At 48.6% G+C, this 17,476-nt stretch overlaps 1 protein-coding gene across 1 annotated transcript; it reads right to left on the bottom strand.

Moving 5' to 3' along the window:
• Window positions 1-1,273: 1,273 nt before the first annotated feature.
• pqbp1 (polyglutamine binding protein 1) lies at window positions 1,274-17,392 on the bottom strand. Its single transcript, XM_073028579.1, has 7 exons — window positions 17,304-17,392; window positions 15,760-15,884; window positions 10,371-10,482; window positions 4,913-5,013; window positions 3,795-3,902; window positions 2,162-2,225; window positions 1,274-1,873 (listed from the first exon to the last, which is right to left on the bottom strand). Exons 2-7 carry the CDS (start codon window positions 15,824-15,826, stop codon window positions 1,726-1,728), a joined length of 600 nt encoding a protein of 199 aa, XP_072884680.1. The 5' UTR covers window positions 15,827-15,884; window positions 17,304-17,392; the 3' UTR covers window positions 1,274-1,725.
• Window positions 17,393-17,476: the final 84 nt, after the last annotated feature.

Below are 17,476 nucleotides of genomic sequence, written 5' to 3'. Positions count from 1 at the left end.
GTACTCTGATGGCCATTCGAAAACATGAAATTTCTTCTTTTTCTGTTGTGGATTTACTCTCGTCTTTCGGATCATTGCCGAGATGCATCATCCAACTTCTATTAAGCTTCAGGTGACAGACTGCCACCCTGACATTCTCCTGTAAAAAGCCTTGATACAATTTGAATTCACTGTTCCCACGACATGTGCAAGCTGTCCGGACCCTGAGACAGCAAGGCAGCCCCAAACCACGATGCTCCTTCCACCGTGCTTCACAGTTGGGATGTGGTTTTGGTGTTGGTGTGCAGTGCCCTTTTTCCTCCAAACATACTGGTGTGCATTCCTGCCACGAAGTTCAACTTTTGTCTCATCTCCTACAGAACATTGTCCCAGAAGCGTTATGGAACACCCAAGTGGTCTTTTGCAAACTGGAGATGTGCAGATGATTTTTTTTTTTGGAGAGCAGAGGTTTCCTCTGTGGTGTCATTCCACGAACACTATTCTTATTCAGTGTATTTCTTAGAAAAGACTTACGAACAGAGACTTTAGCAAGTTCTAGAGGTTCCTGCATATCTTTTGCTGTTACCCTTGGGTTCTTTTTCACTTCCTTCAGCACTGCACGCTGTGCTCTTGATGTGATCTTTGCAGGATGCCTGCTCCTCGGGAGAGTAGCAACAGTACTGAATTTCCTCCATTTGTAGACAATTTCTCTTACTGTGGACTGATGAACACTCAGGTCTTTAAAAATGCTTTTTCCAGCTTTGTGCATCTCTACAATACTTCTTCTAAGGTCCTCTGACAGTCATTTTGATCAAGGCATGGTGGACATTAACCGATCTTTCTTGAGAATAGCAGGCTCTGTCAGTAACCTGACTTTGTGTGTCTTTTTATAGGGCAGGGCACCTCTACAATCCACACCTCCAGTCTCATCTCATTGATTGGAAACCTGACTCCAGATAGCTTTTGTAGAAGACGTTACTCCAGAATTTCACATTCGTTTTTGAACCTAGACTGTGATTGTTCAAATGGTGCATTCAGTATTGACGAGAAGTACAATTGTTTGCATGTTATTATTTTAGGCAGATTGTGTTTGTCGACTATTGTGACTTAGATGAAGATCAGACCACATTTTATGACTAATTAATTCAGAAAACCAGGCAACTGCACAAACTTCTTCTTGCTGCAGTATGTACCCAAGTCTTTAGCACAGGACTGTACCTCACCCTTTCCCCTGCCCCAATCCCTCTCTTCTCCTTCCCCCAGAAATCCCCCCAGTGAACAAATAACAGCTGCGTGGTATCAAAATCATTTTTAATGTGTCTTTCCCCACATCCACAAAACTGCGAGCAACAGCATCCAAATGCTCACTGTGTAATGGAGTAATGGAGCCAAAGCTATCCCAGCAGCTCCGGCAGCAGAGAAACAGCTCTATCTGAAAGATAGCCCACTCCCCCCCCCCCACTCCCTGAGCAGCAGCCTCTGACTCCTGAGTGGTTATTGGTGGGGGAGGTGTGGGAGAGAGGGAGATAAACAGAAAATGGAATGGAGAGAGGGAATGGGCAGAGGAGGAGAAGGAGAGTGAGCAATATAGGAGGAGTGGTGGGACATGGAGACACAGACAGGGTATAGGGGGAGAAAGGAGGAGAGACAGAGGCTCCACTCCCAGGAATAAACCCAGCCCAGTACATATCCCTCCCCTTCCCCGTCAGCCACCACCCCCAATGAACCCGAGCGTGGGGACACCCCTCACTTGCCCCGAGAGGCCTCAGCGTTGGCCCTGAGCACGGCCCCAGGACTGGGGTAGGGCCGCTGCTGGAAGAGGGGGCCGGCCGCTGTGGTGTCTGCTCCCGTCTTGGCTTCGTTCCTCTTGGGCAGGCCCGTCGACCAGGAACCCCTGCAACAGAGGGGCGGGTCAGTGCACATGGGGAGGTGTGGGGGGGGGGGGGGTGCGATGCGGGAGAGAGGGCAGAAATGAACAAGGGGAATGGTTGTGGCGGGGACTAGGTGGATTAGAGGGCAGTGTGGGGTGGGGGGGATGAGAGGGGCAGAGGGACCATAGGGGGAGAGGAGCCATGGTGCGAGGGGGGAAAGGGGCACGGCGTGAGAGGGGGAGTGGTATTGGGTGCTAGGTGGAGGGAGCTGGATGGGGATTTCGGGACGGAGGAAGCGGTCTCACACTCACCGAGGAGCGTCGGAGTAGGCGCTGGGGTCCATAGGATCCACACTGTCCTCCTTCCGATCTCTCCCTGCGGAGGGTGATGGAAGTGAGTCTTCAGCATCCAAGCCCTCAACCCACCCCCCACCCCCACCGGCTGTAATCCTTATCCACCCCACCAGGCACAGCACAGAGCCTGCAGTGCCCCACACCACATACCGGTGTCCCCCGCTTCACGAGAGTTTGTTTTACGCCGCTTTGCTTTTATGAAAGACCTACATTAGTACCTGTTTTCACTGACCGAAAGAAATCTGAAGAGGATTTTCACTCTTATGAGAAAAAGCGCCCCCTTTAAACTTGCGTTTACCCCGAGAAAGACCACCAGGACCGTGAAGCCTTGCGCGGGCAGGTGTGCACGCATGCGTGATTTTTTTCTACAAATCGGCTTTTGCTAAATCTTCCCGATTCTGGTAAGTGAAACTACACTGCACACACATTATTTCTACTTTATTTAGGCTGTGTATTTATCATATCATTTCTGTTTTTACCATCCGTTAGTGTTATTTTAGGTTTTATGTGCTATTTGGTATGACTTGGTAGGTTATTTTTTGGGTCTGGGAACGCTCAAAGATTTTTCCCATATAAATTAATGGTAACTGCTTCTTCGCTTTACGACATTTTGACTTACGAAAGGTTTCATAGGAACGCTATACTTTCAGATAGCGGGGGAAACCTGTGTATTCTGTGACCGTGTCTGGGTTTGCCCTCCCCTTCGCCTCTCGCTCTGCCCATCGCCGGACACCTTCACCACTCCCACGGAGACTCCTTCCTTTCTCCAGGACCACTCTCCCTCCCGGGGCAGCCCACCTCAACGTCCTATTGAACCTCTTCACCCATCCACCACTGGTCTGCCTCTCCCTAACGTTCCCTGCCCCACTCCCTACCTCACTGGGAACACTCCTCAACCTGTCCCACTCCCTGGGACCATAAGACAGAGGATCAGAGTCAGGCCATTCAGTTCATCAAGTCTGCTCCGCCATTTCATCATGTCTGATCCACTTCCCTCTCAACCCCAATCTCTGGTCTTCTTCCTGTGGCCTTTCACACCCTGACTAATCAATAATCTAGCAACCTCTGCTTTAAACATACCCAATGACCCGGCCTCCACATCCATCTGTGGCAACAAATTTCAGAGCTTCCTCTGGTCCCCGACTCCCCCACCATAGGAAACATCCTCTCCACGTCCACTCTATCTTGGCCTTTCAACTTTCAATAGGTTGAAATGAGATCTCCCTCGTTCTTTCTAAATTCCATCACGTACGGGCCCGGAGCCATCAAACGCTCCTCGTATGTTAACCCTTTCATTCCTGAAATCATTCTGATGGACCTCCTCTGGACCCTCTCCAATGTCAGCACATCCTTTCTTTAGATAAGGGGCCCAAACCTGCTCACAATACTCCACGTGAGGCCTCACCAGTGCCTTATAAAGCCTCAGCCTTCGCTCTTGCTCTCCCCAAAAGCCTTTCCCTCTCCTTCCTGGAACATACCTCACTCCACCCTTCCCCTTTCCAAGGGTAAGTCTCTTGGGGCTCCATCCTGCTTCTGGGAACATCTCCCCAAAATCCACCCCCCCCCCCCCAACCCCTCCGAGGGAGCTCACCCTTCTTGCTGCGGCTGTGGCGATGTCCTTCCTCCCTCCGGGAGTGCCACTTCTCCCTCGGCTCCTCTCGCTCGTTCCGGTCAAACCGCTCCGGTGTGTCCTCCTGCTCTGTACGACACGGGACGGGGGCGTCAGACAGGAGCGACGTAGGTGAGGAGCACCGAGGCACGAGGAGACCTCAATGAGGCACGGACATAGGGGCAAGACTGAGTAGGGAGGAGCCCTGAAAGAGGAGGAGATGGAAGAGGAGCCCCAAGGAAGAGAAGGCCAGGGTTAGGGTGGAAGGAACCCCGTGGTGAGTACAGGCAAGACGGGCAAATCTTAGAGGGGACTGAACTGTCTGATGGGACCAGAAGGAAGGGAAAGGAGGATTAAGGCTGATTTATACTTGTGCGTACGGGCTATGCTGCAGCCTACGCCATAACCCTGATTTTCACTCCTGCGTTGCTCTACGCCGTAGTGAGCATGCGTTGGTGTGCGCCAAAACGCTAGTTGGCGGTGGGGTTTCTATGCCACTGTGTTGAGTTTCTTCGTGAGAGACATGGACGAGGAAATGCATTTCAAACATTTTTGCATGTCGGCAGGTAGATTTGACAATTTGGTTCATCTATTTCACATCGGTGTACACACAGCCTACAGACATGGCGGGGAAGAAGCAACCGGAAACGTGTAGGAGGAAATACAATGCTACCGAGTGGACCAATCACAGTTGTAGCAGTCTGCGTCGCCGCGACGCGTGAATGAGTTTTCTGGAGAGGTGCATGTCACCCTATAGCGTAGGGTATGGCGTAGGGTACACGTTACCTACGGCGTAGATGCAACGTACAAGTATAAATCAGCCTTTAATGGGCAGCGCCAGGGGAGAAGCCCCAAGGGTGAGGGGAGCCCAGTGGCGGGCAGAGTTGATGGGGTGTAGGAGCCCAGGAGTGGGTGGAGCTGATGAGGAGGAGACACGAGGTGGGCGGGGCCAATGGGAAGAACCTCCCCCCCCCCCCCCCCCAACCATGTGGCAGAGAGCTAAGTAATGTGGGGTCGTTGTCTGGTGTGACAGGGATCTGGGCTGAGTGGGGCACGAGAGGCGGGACAACAGGGTACTCGTCAGGTGGCGGACCAATCACCTTTCAGCTTCTTGGCGGACTTGGTGATGACGGCAGCCGCGTCGGTGGGAGACAACCAGGACACCAGGTCGGTCTCGATGTTCCAGTAGTAGGGCAGGCCGCTGGGGGCAAGGGGCCAGAGTTACTGCCTGTCGTTTTGCCCATCCCCTCCTCCCCATTCCCCAACCCTGCGCGATCTGTCCCAACTCCCTGACCCTGTACAGTCTCTCCCCGACCCTCCGGTCTCCTCGGCCCCCCCACTGAACCTCCAGTCTCTGCCCTCTCCCTGACCTTCCAGTTTCCTCTCCTTCCTCACCCTCCAGTCTCCCTCTCTGCCCTCCCTGACCCTCCACAAACTCCCCCTCCCCAACATTCCAGTTTCCTCCCCCTCCCTGATCCTAGTTTCCCCTTCCCCTTAGGGAGTTAGGAGATAAACTAAAAAGTAGGACCACAAAGGTAATAATCTCTGGATTACTACCAGTGCCACGTGCTAGTCAGAGTAGAAATAGGAGGATATTTCAGTTGAATATGTGGCTTGAAAAATGGTGCAAGGGGGAGGGATTCAAATTTCTGGGGCATTGGAACCAGTTCTGGGGGAGGTGGGACCGGTATAAACAGGACGGTCTGCACCTGGGCTGGACTGGAACCAATGTCCCAGGGGGAGCGTTTGCTACTGCTGTTCAGGAGGCTTTAAACTAATGTGGCAGGAGGGATGGGAACAAGTGCAGAGAGACAGAGGGGTGTAGAATGAGGGTAGAAGCAAAAAGTAGTAAGGTGAAAAGTAAAAGTGGCAGGCAGGCAAATCCAGGGCAAAAAGCAAAAAGAGCCACTTTTCAACATAATTGTATAGGGGCTAAGAGTGTTGTAAAAACAAGCCTGAAGGCTTTGTGTGTCAATGCGAGGAGCATTCGTAACAAGGTGGATGAATTGAATGTGCAGATAGTTATTAATGAATATGATATAGTTGGGATCACAGAGACATGGCTCCATAGTGACCAAGGATGGGAGCTCAACATCCAGGGATATTCAATATTCAGGAGGGATAGACAGGAAAGAAAAGGAGGTGGGGTAGCATTGCTGGTTAGAGAGGAGATTAACGCAATAGAAAGGAAGGACATTAGCCTGGAGGATGTAGAATCGATATGGGTAGATCTGCATAACACTAAGGGCCAAAAAACGTTGGTGGGAGTTGTGTACAGGCCACCTAACAGTAGTAGTGAGGTTGGGGATGGCATTAAACAGGAAATTAGAAATGCGTGCAATAAAGGAACAGTAGTCATAATGGGTGACTTCAATCTACATATAGATTGGGTGAACCAAATTGGTAAGGGTGCTGAGGAAGAGGATTTCTTGGAATGTAAGCGGGATGGTTTTCTGAACCAATATGTCAAGGAACCAACTAGAGAGCAGGCCATTCTAGATTGGGTATTGAGTAATGAGGAAGGGTTAGTTAGCAATCTTGTCGTGCAAGGCCCCTTGGGTAAGAGTGACATAAAATGGTGGAATTCTTCATTAAGATGGAGAGTGACATAGTTAATTCAGAAACAAAGGTTCTGAACTAAAAGAAGGGTAACTTTGAAGGTATGAGACGTGAATTAACTAAGATAGGCTGGCAAATGATACTTAAAGGGTTGACGGTGGATATGCAATGGCAAGCATTTAAAGATCGCATGGATGAACTACAACAATTGTTCATCCCAGTTTGACGCAAGAATAAACCAGGGAAGGTAGTGCACCCGTGGCTGACAAGGGAAATTAGAGATAGTATCAAGTCCAAAGAAGAAACATATAAATTAGCAAAAAAAAAGCGGCACACCTGAGGACTGGGAGAAATTCCGAGTACAGCAGAGGAGGACAAAGGGCTTAATTAGGAAAGGGAAAAAAGATTATGAGAGAAAGCTGGCAGGGAACATAAAAACTGACTGTAAAAGCTTTTATAGACACGTGAAAAGAAAAAGATTGGTCAAGACAAATGTAGGTCCTTTACAGTCAGAAACAGGTGAATTGATCATAGGGAACAAAGACATGGCAGACCAGTTGAATAACTACTTTGGTTCTGTCTTCACTAAGGAGGACATAAATAATCTTCCGGAAATAGTAAGGGACTGAGGGTCTAGTGAGATGGAGGAACTGAGGGAAATACATGTTAGTAGGGAAGTGGTGTTAGGTAAATTGAGGGGATTAAAGGCAGATGAATCCCCAGGGCCAGATGGTCTCCATTCCAGAGTGCTTAAGGAAGTAGCCCAAGAAATAGTGGATGCATTAGTGATAATTTTTCAAAACTCCTTAGATTCTGGATTAGTTCCTGAGGATTGGAGGGTGGCTAATGTAACCCCACTTTTTAAAAAAGGAGGGAGAGAGAAACCGGCGAATTATAGACCGGTTAGTCTGACATCGGTGGTGGGGAAAATGCTAGAGTCGGTTATCAAAGATGTGATAAAAGCACATTTGGAAAGAGGTGAAATCATCGGACAAAGTCAGTATGGATTTGTGAAAGGAAAATCATGTCTGACGAATCTTATAGAAATTTTTGAAGATGTAACTAGTAGAGTGGAATGGGAAGAGCCAGTGGATGTGGTATATTTAGATTTTCAAAAGGCTTTTGACAAGGTCCCACACAGGAGATTAGTGTGCAAACTTAAAGCACACGGTATTGCGGGTATGGTCTTGATGTGGATAGAGAATAGGTTGGCAGACAGGAAGCAAAGAGTGGGAGTAAACGGGACCTTTTCAGAATGGCAGGCAGTGACTAGTGGGGTATCGCAAGGCTCAGTGCTGGGACCCCAGTTGTTTACAATATATATTAATGATTTAGATGAAGGAATTAAATGCAGCATCTCCAAGTTTGTGGATGACACGAAGCTGGGTGGCAGTGTTAGCTGTGAGGAGAATGCTAAGAGGATGCAGGGTGACTTGGATAGGTTAGGTGAGTGGGCAAATTCATGGCAGATGCAATTTAATGTGGATAAATGTGAAGTTATCCACTTTGGTTGCAAGAATAGGAAAACAGATTATTATCTGAACGGTGGCCGATTAGGAAAAGGGGTGATGCAACGAGACCTGGGTGTCATTGTACACCAGTCATTGAAGGTGGGCATGCAGGTACAGCAGGCGGTGAAAAAGGCAAATGGTATGTTGACATTCATAGCAAAAGGATTCGAGTACAGGAGCAGGGAGGTTCTACTGCAGTTGTACAAGGCCTTGGTGAGACTGCACCTAGAACATTGTGTGCAGTTTTGGTCCCCTAATCTGAGGAAAGACATTCTTGCCATAGAGGGAGTACAGAGAAGGTTCACCAGATTGATTCCTGGGACGGCAGGACTTTCATTTGAAGAAAGACTGGATTGACTGGCCTTATACTCACTGGAATTTAGAAGATTGAGGGGGGATCTTATTGAAACATATAAAATTCTAAAGGGATTGGACAGGCTAGATGCAGAAAGATTGTTTCCGATGTCGGGGAAGTCCAGAATGAGGGGTCACAGTTTAAGGATAAAGGGGAAGCCTTTTAGGACCGAGATGAGGAAAAACTTCTTCACACAGAGAGTGGTGAATCTGTGGAATCCTCTGCCACAGGAAACAGTTGAGGCCGGTTCATTGGCTATATTTAAGAGGAAGTTAGATATGGCCTTTGTGGCTAAAGGGATCAGGGGGTATGGAGAGAAAGCAGGTACAGGGTTCTGAGTTGGATGATTAGCCATGATCATACTGAATGGCGGTGCAGGCTCGAAGGGCCGAATGGCCTACTCCTGCACCTATTTCTATGTTTCTATGTTTCCCTGACCTTCCACAGTAAACCCCTGACTCTCCAGTTTCCTCTTCCCCCTCCCTGACCCTCTAGTCTCCCCTCTCCCTTCCCTGTTTCCTCCCTCTTCCTGCCCTTCCATGCGCCCCCCTCCACGACCCTCCATCTGCATGTCCCTCTGCTCCCTCCTCTTTGTCTCTTCCTCCTCTCCCAACACTTCATCCCTCACCTCCCCATCCCCCCCCCAACTCTCGCTTCCTCCCAATGCCAACTCTCCGCACTTCCCACACCCCTCCCAGATATTCTCACTTCTTCCCTCCGCAGCCCCCACCCTACCGACCACTAAAGCTGTTCCTATTCAATTGCACTTCTTTGCAGGTGAACTGAACCGAGTTACCCCTCAACCTGGGCAGCCAATCCCCTCCCCTGCAGCTCTCTTCATCCCAACTCCCACCTCCCCCACCGCTGGAGATATTTCAGGGCAGTCAGAAGCAGCTTAATAGCAGTATCATTCGGAAAGCGCCCAGTTACAAAGACCAGAACACACAGGGGCAGAATGGGGCCATTTGGCCCATTGAGTCTGCTCTGCCATTCCATCATGGCTGATTTATTATCCCTCTCAACCCCATACTCCTCGTAACCTTTTACACCCTGACTAATTAGGAAGCTATCAACCTCTATTTTAAATACACCTTATGACTTGGCCTCCACAGCTGCCTGTGGCAATGAATTCCAGATTCACCAGCTTCTGGCTAAAGAAATTCTTCCTCGTTTCTGTTCTAAAGGGATGTCTTTCTACGCTGAGGCTGTGCCCTCTGGTCCTAGACTCCCTCACTACAGGAAACATACCCTTCTTGTCAACTCTACTGAGCACTTTCAATATCTGATAGGTTTCAATGAATTCACTCTTCTGAACTGCAATGAGCACAGGCCCAGAGCCATCAACGCTTGTTCGTTAACCCTTTCATTCCCAGGAATAATCTTGAGAACCTCCTCTGGACCCTCTCCATTGCCAGAACATCCTCTCTTATATAAGGGGCCCAAAACTGCTCACAATCCTCGAAAGTGTAGTCCTGCCAAAGGGTTTCGGCTTGAAACATCGACTGTACTCTTTTCCTAGACGCTGCCTGGCCTGCTGAGTTTCTCCAGCATTTTGTGATTACTCCAAATGCAGTCTGACTGCTGCTTTACAAAGCTCTCCTGAATCCCACTAATCTTTCGGTGAGAACCACCTCGCCCTGGCGACAGATCTGTCTTACGTCCTGTAATTCTCTTCATTAGTTTCCATTACACTTGTTGTCCACAGTGTAGGTACTCAGACCAATCGCTCCCCGTCACCCATCACCGTCACGCCATCTCTCACAGGTCACAGGTAACAGACACCACACACGCATACGCACACACAGACACACACGGAAAAAAAGTGGTGGAAGTCAGCATCGAGCCTGCGTTTCAGGAGCTGGGAGACAGCGTCCCTACCCGCTGCTCATCTTGCTGCGTCACCTCCAAGGTATTCCGGAGTGAATGCACAACAACAGTGAGAAGAGCGGGAACGTGAGAGCGGAAGTGGGTATCACAGAAGGCAGAGTTGGGGAAAGGGGAGGGGGATGGCCGGGGAAAGGAGAGGGATTGGGAATGGAGAGGCTTTGCTAGGTGGGGAGAGACAGACACCGGAGGGGTGGGAGAGAGGGAGAGTGAAGTAGAGGGGAGACATCAACACCGAGTGAGCCTCACCTGCTGGGCTCGAAGACCTTGTACCAGTTGGGGGGTAGATTCTCCAGCCGCGTAGCTTCGTAATCGATGTGATCATCGTCGTAGTCTTCAGCGATAATCTCCTCGTCGGGCTCTGTGGGATTGGTGGGGGAGCGGTTGTTGGGATGTTGGGGGGGGCAGACAAAGGAAGGTGCGAAACAGAGCAAAAGGTCAACAGTTATATAGCACAGGCAATATAACTCGTGTGGCCCACTGAGTTTATCCCGACTCCTGGGGCAGTATTGTTCCCCTGTACACAGCGATAGAGCTGAGGTAGATCAGAGTGGAGAGATGCTGCATCACAGATACAGAGCCCTGGGTTTGATCATGATCTCCAGCACTGTGAGTGTGTGAGGGAGGGGTAGAGAGAGGTGGGGGTGGGACGGGGCAAGATGGGTGGGGGGGGAAGAGAGACGGGTGAGAGAGAGATGGGGGAGACGGGGGAGGGAAAGATAGACGGGGAAGACAGTGTCAGTGTAGGGGGAAATGGGGGGAGAAGGGGGTGGGAGAGGGAGAGAGGGTGGGAGGGGGAGAGATGGACTGTGTGTATATACGACTGGAGTTGAAGGACTTTATTTATTTACTGACATACAGCACGGTATAGGCTCTTCTGGCCCTTCAACCCACTCTGTGCGCCCCCCCCCCAATGTGCATCTGAGTGTGTGTATGGCTGTCCGTGTGTCTGTGTGTGTATGATTGAGGACCTCTGGAATCCCAAACTGATGGGGGAGATCTTCAGTGGATTCTTTGCTTTGAATTCACTCAGGAGAAGGATACAGAGTCTATGGAAGTGAGGCAAAGCGGTATCAACTTCATGGACCCTGTACAGATTACAGAGGAGGACGTGTCTGCTACCCTGAGGCAAATCTCCTCTGCACCCTTTCTATGGCTTCCACATCCTTCCTGTAGTGAGGCGATCAGAACTGAGCACAGTACTCCAAGTGGGGTCTGACCAGGGTCCTATATAGCCGCAACATTACCTCTCGGCTCCTAAATTCAATTCCACGATTAATGAAGGACAATACACTGTATGCCTTCTTAACCACAGAGTCAACCTGCACAGCTGATTTGAGCGTCCTATGGACTCGGACCTCAAGATCCCCCTGATCCTCCACACGGCCAGGAGTCTTACCATTAATACTACATTCTGCCATCATATTTGACCTACCAAAATGAACCACTTCACACTTATCTGGGTTGAACTCCATCTGCCACTTCTCAGCCCAGTTTTGCACCTATAACCTTTATAACCCGCTATAACCTCTGACAGCCCTCCACACTATCCACAACACCTCCAACCTTTGTGTCATCAGCAAATGTACTAACCCATCCCTCCACTTCCTCACCCAGGTCATTTATAAAAATCACAAAGAGTAAGGATCCCAGAACAGATCCCTGAGGCACACCACTGGTCACCTCCATGCAGAATATGACCCATCTACAACCACTCTTTGCCTTCTGTGGGGAAGCCAGTTCTGGATCCACAAAGCAATGTCCCTCTGGATTCCATGCCTCCTTACTTTCTCAATAAGCCTTGCATGAGGTACCTTATCAAATACCTTGCTGAAATCAATATATGCTACATCTACTGCTCTTCCTTTATCAATGTGTTTAGTCATATCCTCAAAAAATTCAATCAGGCTGGTAAGGCACAACCTGCCTTTCACAAAGCCATGCTGACTATTCTTAATCATATTATACCTCTCCAAATGTTCATAAATCCTGCCTCTCAGGATCTTCTCCATCAACTTACCAATCACTGAGGTAAGAATCACTGGTCTATAATTTCCTGTGCTATCTCTACTCCCTTTCTTGAATAAAGGAACAACATCTGCAACCCTCCCATCCTCCGGAACCTTTCCTGTCCCCATTGATGATGCAAAGATCATCACCAGAGGCTCAGCAATCTCTTCCCTCACCAGCCTGGGGTACATCTCATCTGGTCCTGGTGACCTATCCAACTTGATGCTTTCCAAAATCTCCAGCACATCATCTTTTTAATATCTACATGCTCAAGCTTTTCAGTCCGCTGCAAGTCATCACTACAATCACCAAGATCCTTTTCCGTAGTGAATAGTGAAGCAAAGTATTCATTAAGTACCTCTGCTAGTTCCTCCAGTTCCATACACACTTTCCCACTGTCACACTTGACAGGTCCTATTCTTTCACGTCTTATCCTCTTGCTCTTCACATACTTGTAGAATGCCTTGGGGTTTTCCTTAATCCCGTCCGACAAGGCCTTCTCATGGCCCCTTCTGGCTCTCCTAATTTCCTTCTTAAGCTCCTTCCTGTTAGCCTTATAATCTTCCAGATCTCTAACATTACCTAGCTCTCTGAACCTTTTGTAAGCTTTTCTTTTCTTCTTGACTAGATTTATTACAGCCTTTGTACACCACAGTTCCTGTACCCTACCATAACTTCCCTGTCTCTTTGGAACATACCTATACAGAACTCCACACAAATATCCCCTGAACATTTGCCACATTTCTTTCATACTTTTCCCTGAGAACATCTGTTCCCAATTTAAGCTTCCAATTCCCGCTACTCCAATTAAATGCTTTTCTATCTTGTCTGTTACTATCTCTCTCCAATGCTATGGTAAAGGAGATAGAATTATGATCACTTCTCCAAAATGCTCTCCCACTGCAAGATCTGACACCTCACCAGGTTCATTTCCCAATACTAAATCAAGTAGAGTCTCTCCTCTTGTAGGCTTACCTACATACTGTGTCAAGAAACCTTCCTGAACACACCTAACAAACTCCACCTCATCTAAACCCCTTGCTCTAGGGAGATGCCACTCGATATTTGGGAAATTAAAATCACTCATCACGACAACCCTGTTATTATTACACCTTTCCAGGATCTGTTTCCCTATCTGCTCCTCGATACCCCTGTAACTATTGGTCGGCCTATAAAAAACACCCAGTAAAGTTAGTGACCCCTTCCTGCTCCTAACCTCCACCCACAGACACTCCGTAGACAATCCCTCCATGCCATCCACCTTTTCTGCAGCCGTGACACTATCTCTGATCAACAGCGCACACCCTCACCTCTTAGGGGCCCTAGCAGAGATACTTAAATCATCCTTATGAACAGAACAGCTACCAGAGGGTGGAAGGATAGTCAGTGTTGTTCTGCTGTTTAAAAAGAAACCAGGAATTTATATGGCGGTGAGTCTGACATCAGCTGAGGGAAAGTTATTGGAAGGTATTCTACAGGATCAGACATATAAGTATCTGGATAGACACGGACTGATTAAGGATAGTCAGCATGGCTTTGTGCGTGCTCGGTCATGAAATCTTAGAGGTTTTCAAGGAAGTTACCAGGAAAGTGGATGATGTCTACATGGACTTTGGTTAGGCATTTGACAAGGTCCTGCATGGGAGGCTGGTCAAGAAGGCTCAGTCACTGAGCAGTCAGGATGAGGTAGTAAATCAGGAGAAGCCAGAGTGGTAGTAGCTAGTCGCCTCTCTGACTGGAGGCCTGTGACGCAGGGATCGGTGCTGGGTCTGTTGTTGTTGGTCAACTATATCAATGATCTGGATGATAATGTGGTTAGCTGGATCAGCAAATCTGCGGGTGACACCAAGGTTCGGGGGGGGGGGGGAAGGATAGTGGGGAAGGACAGACTCCTATACTCCGTACTTTGATTAATGAATGCCAGGATGCCAAAAGCCTTCTTTAAAACCCTGTCTACCTGTGACACCACTTTCAGGGAATTATGTATCTGAACTCCCAGATCCCTTTGTTCCTCCACACTCCTCAGTGCTGGATAGTGGGGAAGGCCTTCATGGCATGCAGAAGCGTCTGCATCAGCTGGAAAATGGGCTGAAAAATAGCAGATGGAATTTACTGCAGACAACTGCGAGGTTTTGCACTTTGATAGGACCAACCAGCATAGGTCTTACACAGTGAACGGTAGGGCACTGAGGAGTGTGGTGGAACAAGGAGATCTGGGAATACAATACATAAATCATTGAAAGTGCCGACACAGGCATATAAGGTTGTAAAGAAAGCTTTTGACACATTGGCCTTCGTAAATCAAAGTACTGAGTACAGGCGATGGGATGTTATGTTGAAATTGTACAAGATATTAGCGAGCCCTGATTGGGAGTGTGCAGTTTTGGTCACCTACCGAAAGATATAAATAAGGTTGAAAGAGTACAGAGAAAATTTACAAGGATGTTGCCGGGTCTGGAGGACCTGAGTTATAAGGAAAGATTGAATAGGTTAGGACTTTATTCTTTAGAACGTAGAAGATTGAGAGGAGATTTGATAGAGGGGCATAGATAGGGTAAATGCTAGCAGGCATTTTCCACTGAAGTCATGGGTTGAGGGTGAAAGGTGAAAAGTTTAAGGGGAACAGGAGGGGAAACTTCTTCACTCAGAGGGTCGTGAGAGTGTGGAACGAGCTGCCAGCACAAGTGGTGCATGCAAGCTCGATTTCAAAGTTTAAGAGAAGTTTGGATTGGTAGATGGATGGGAGGAGTATGGAGGACTATGATTCCAGTGCAGGTCGATGGGAGTCGGCAGTTTAAATGGTTTCAGCATGGACTATATGGACCGAAGGGCCTGTTTCTGTGCTGTACTTCTCTATGCCTCTATACTGGTGTGAGTAAAATTATTGCTCCCTGGCGAATGGTAAATTTGCATGTGTGGTCAGTGTTCATTCAGGTAACAGACTTGTGTTCCCTTAAAGGAACATTCAGACTTTTTGGTGTTGTGTTTACCTGAATCATATTTACCCTAGACATGTTTATTTATTGGGAATAGGCTTTTCATTGTTATTTCCATGCATTGTTGAGTTATGTTGCTGTTATCTTGTATTCACAGTAATAGCTAACTGATTACGAACAGGGTTACATATACCCAATCACTTGGACTCCACAGCCATCTGCAGCAATGAATTCCACAGATTCACTGCCCTCTGGCTAAAGAAATTCCTCCTCATCTCTGTTCTAAAGGGAGGTCCTTTTGTTCTGAGGCTGTGCCCTCTGTCCTAGACTTCCCCACTACAGGTAACATCCTCTCCACATCCACTCTATCTAGGCTTTTCAATATTTAACCGGTTTCAATGAGAGCCGTCCCTCATTCTGATAAACTGCTTTAGCACCCTCAGACCCCAAAGAGTATTCTCCTCACCCGCACACCAGAGGGCAATTTACAGTGGCTAACCCACCATGTGAAGGATGCGGGGGCAAACAGGAGCAGATTGGTCAGGGATCCAACCCGGGTCTCCGGAGCTGCCAGTTAGCAGCACTACCCGCGGAGCCACCGGGCCAAGCCCTTACTTTTCACTACCGCACTACGTCTTCTCCCTCCAGCGGGGTGGGGGTGGTGGTGGTGGTGTTGGAAGTGGGGAACATACCTGGTTCCACATGCTTGAGGATGCCTCGCTTGGCCAGGCGGGCTTGGAGCGCCAGGGGGAGAGGCATGGCGCGGGGATTGGTGAGCACGTCTTCCCGTTCAGGCCGTCGGACGCCAGGCGCCGAACTGCGGGGACACAAATCAGATTATTGTCGAACACACTGGGTGTAATGCAATTCCTCGTTGGCATTAATTATTGTCACAGGTACCAAGATACAGGGAAAAGCTTGATCAGATCATTACTTAGAGCATTCCAGGTAGGACAAGGTAAAACAATAACAGAATGCAGAATAGAGTGTAACAGTTACAGAGAGAGTGCAGTGCAGGTAGACAATAAGATTAAAGTCATAACGAGGTAGACTGTGAGGTAAAGATTGTACTAGGTTCAGTTCAGTTGTCTTCTAACAGCAGGGTAGAAGCTGTCCTTGAGATGGTGGGACGTGCTTTCAGGCTTTTGAAACTTCTGCCCGATGGTAGAGGGGGGAAGTGAGTATGTCAGGGGTGGGTGGGGTGTTTGATTATTTTGGCTGCTTTACCGAGGCAGCGAGAAGTTCAAAGTTCATACTTCATCTCTCCACTGCCATTAGGAACTCACACCAACAAGATCAGGAACAGTTATTACCCCTCAGGCATCAGGTTCTTGAACCAGAGGGGATAACTTCACTCGCCCCATCATTGAAACGTTCCCACAACCTATGGATTCACTTTCAGTGACTCTTCATCTCATGTTCTCAATATTTATTGCTTATTTGTACATTATTCTTCTTTCTTCTTGTAATTGCACGTTTTGTCATCTCTGGCACACCGGTGGTCTGCCCTGTTGGTATGGTATTTCATTGATTCTATTATGGCTATCGGATTTAGTGAGTATGCCCATAAGAAAACGAATCTCAGAGGGTTGTATATCGAGACATAGACAGTACTATGCAAAAGTCTTAGGCACATATATTTTGCTGGGCTGCCTAAGACTGTTGCAGAGTACTGTATTTGTCAACATGGAGCAGGGGGTGAGTTTGGAAATCACGTGGGAGCAAAGGATATTGGAAATGTCGAGTGTGGAGCACCGCGTGAAGAGCTGTGAAGGGGATCTATCACTGTGATGATGTCTCTCTTCCAACATAAGGGAGCAGGGAGTGAGGCTGCCTATGACCCCAAGGGACCCGTGTCCCAGAAATGCCAGCCTTGGGCACTCTACACCTGGTCAGATCCAGGGTTAGGGGTCAGAGTGACGGGGTTACGAACGCAGCCTGGGTCAAGGGTCAGAGCGACTGGTTACAGTCTCAGCCTGGGGCAGGTCTCAGGGCTACGGGATTACGAACAAAGTCTGGGCCAGGTACGAGAGCGACTGGTTACGGTCACAACCTAGGTCAGAAGTCAGAATGACGAATTACGGTTACAGCCTGGGTCAAGGGTCAGAGGGCAGAGTGACGGGATAACGGCTCAGAAAGACAGGGTTACGGTTATAAGCAGTCTAAATGACCATGCGCACGTCCCTCACTTTTCCCTCATCCCCTCCTTCCCTCAATCTCGCCCTCAGTCACTCACCCTCAATAGCAGCGACTCCGTTTTGTCGCGTTCCATCAACGTATTCGTTCGTCGCAGGTTGTATACGTCACAAATTGCTGGTGATGGACGGTCTTTCGGACCAATCAGAGACCGTGAAGGTGGGGCATGTGACGTCTCCTGGAGGTGGAAAAACTACATTGATTGACATGCAC

This window comes from Hemitrygon akajei, chromosome 24, assembly GCF_048418815.1.
Source record: "Hemitrygon akajei chromosome 24, sHemAka1.3, whole genome shotgun sequence".
NCBI lineage: Eukaryota > Metazoa > Chordata > Chondrichthyes > Myliobatiformes > Dasyatidae > Hemitrygon > Hemitrygon akajei.
Note: the sequence above shows the minus strand (reverse complement) of the source record. Positions and strands in the feature narration are given on the sequence as shown.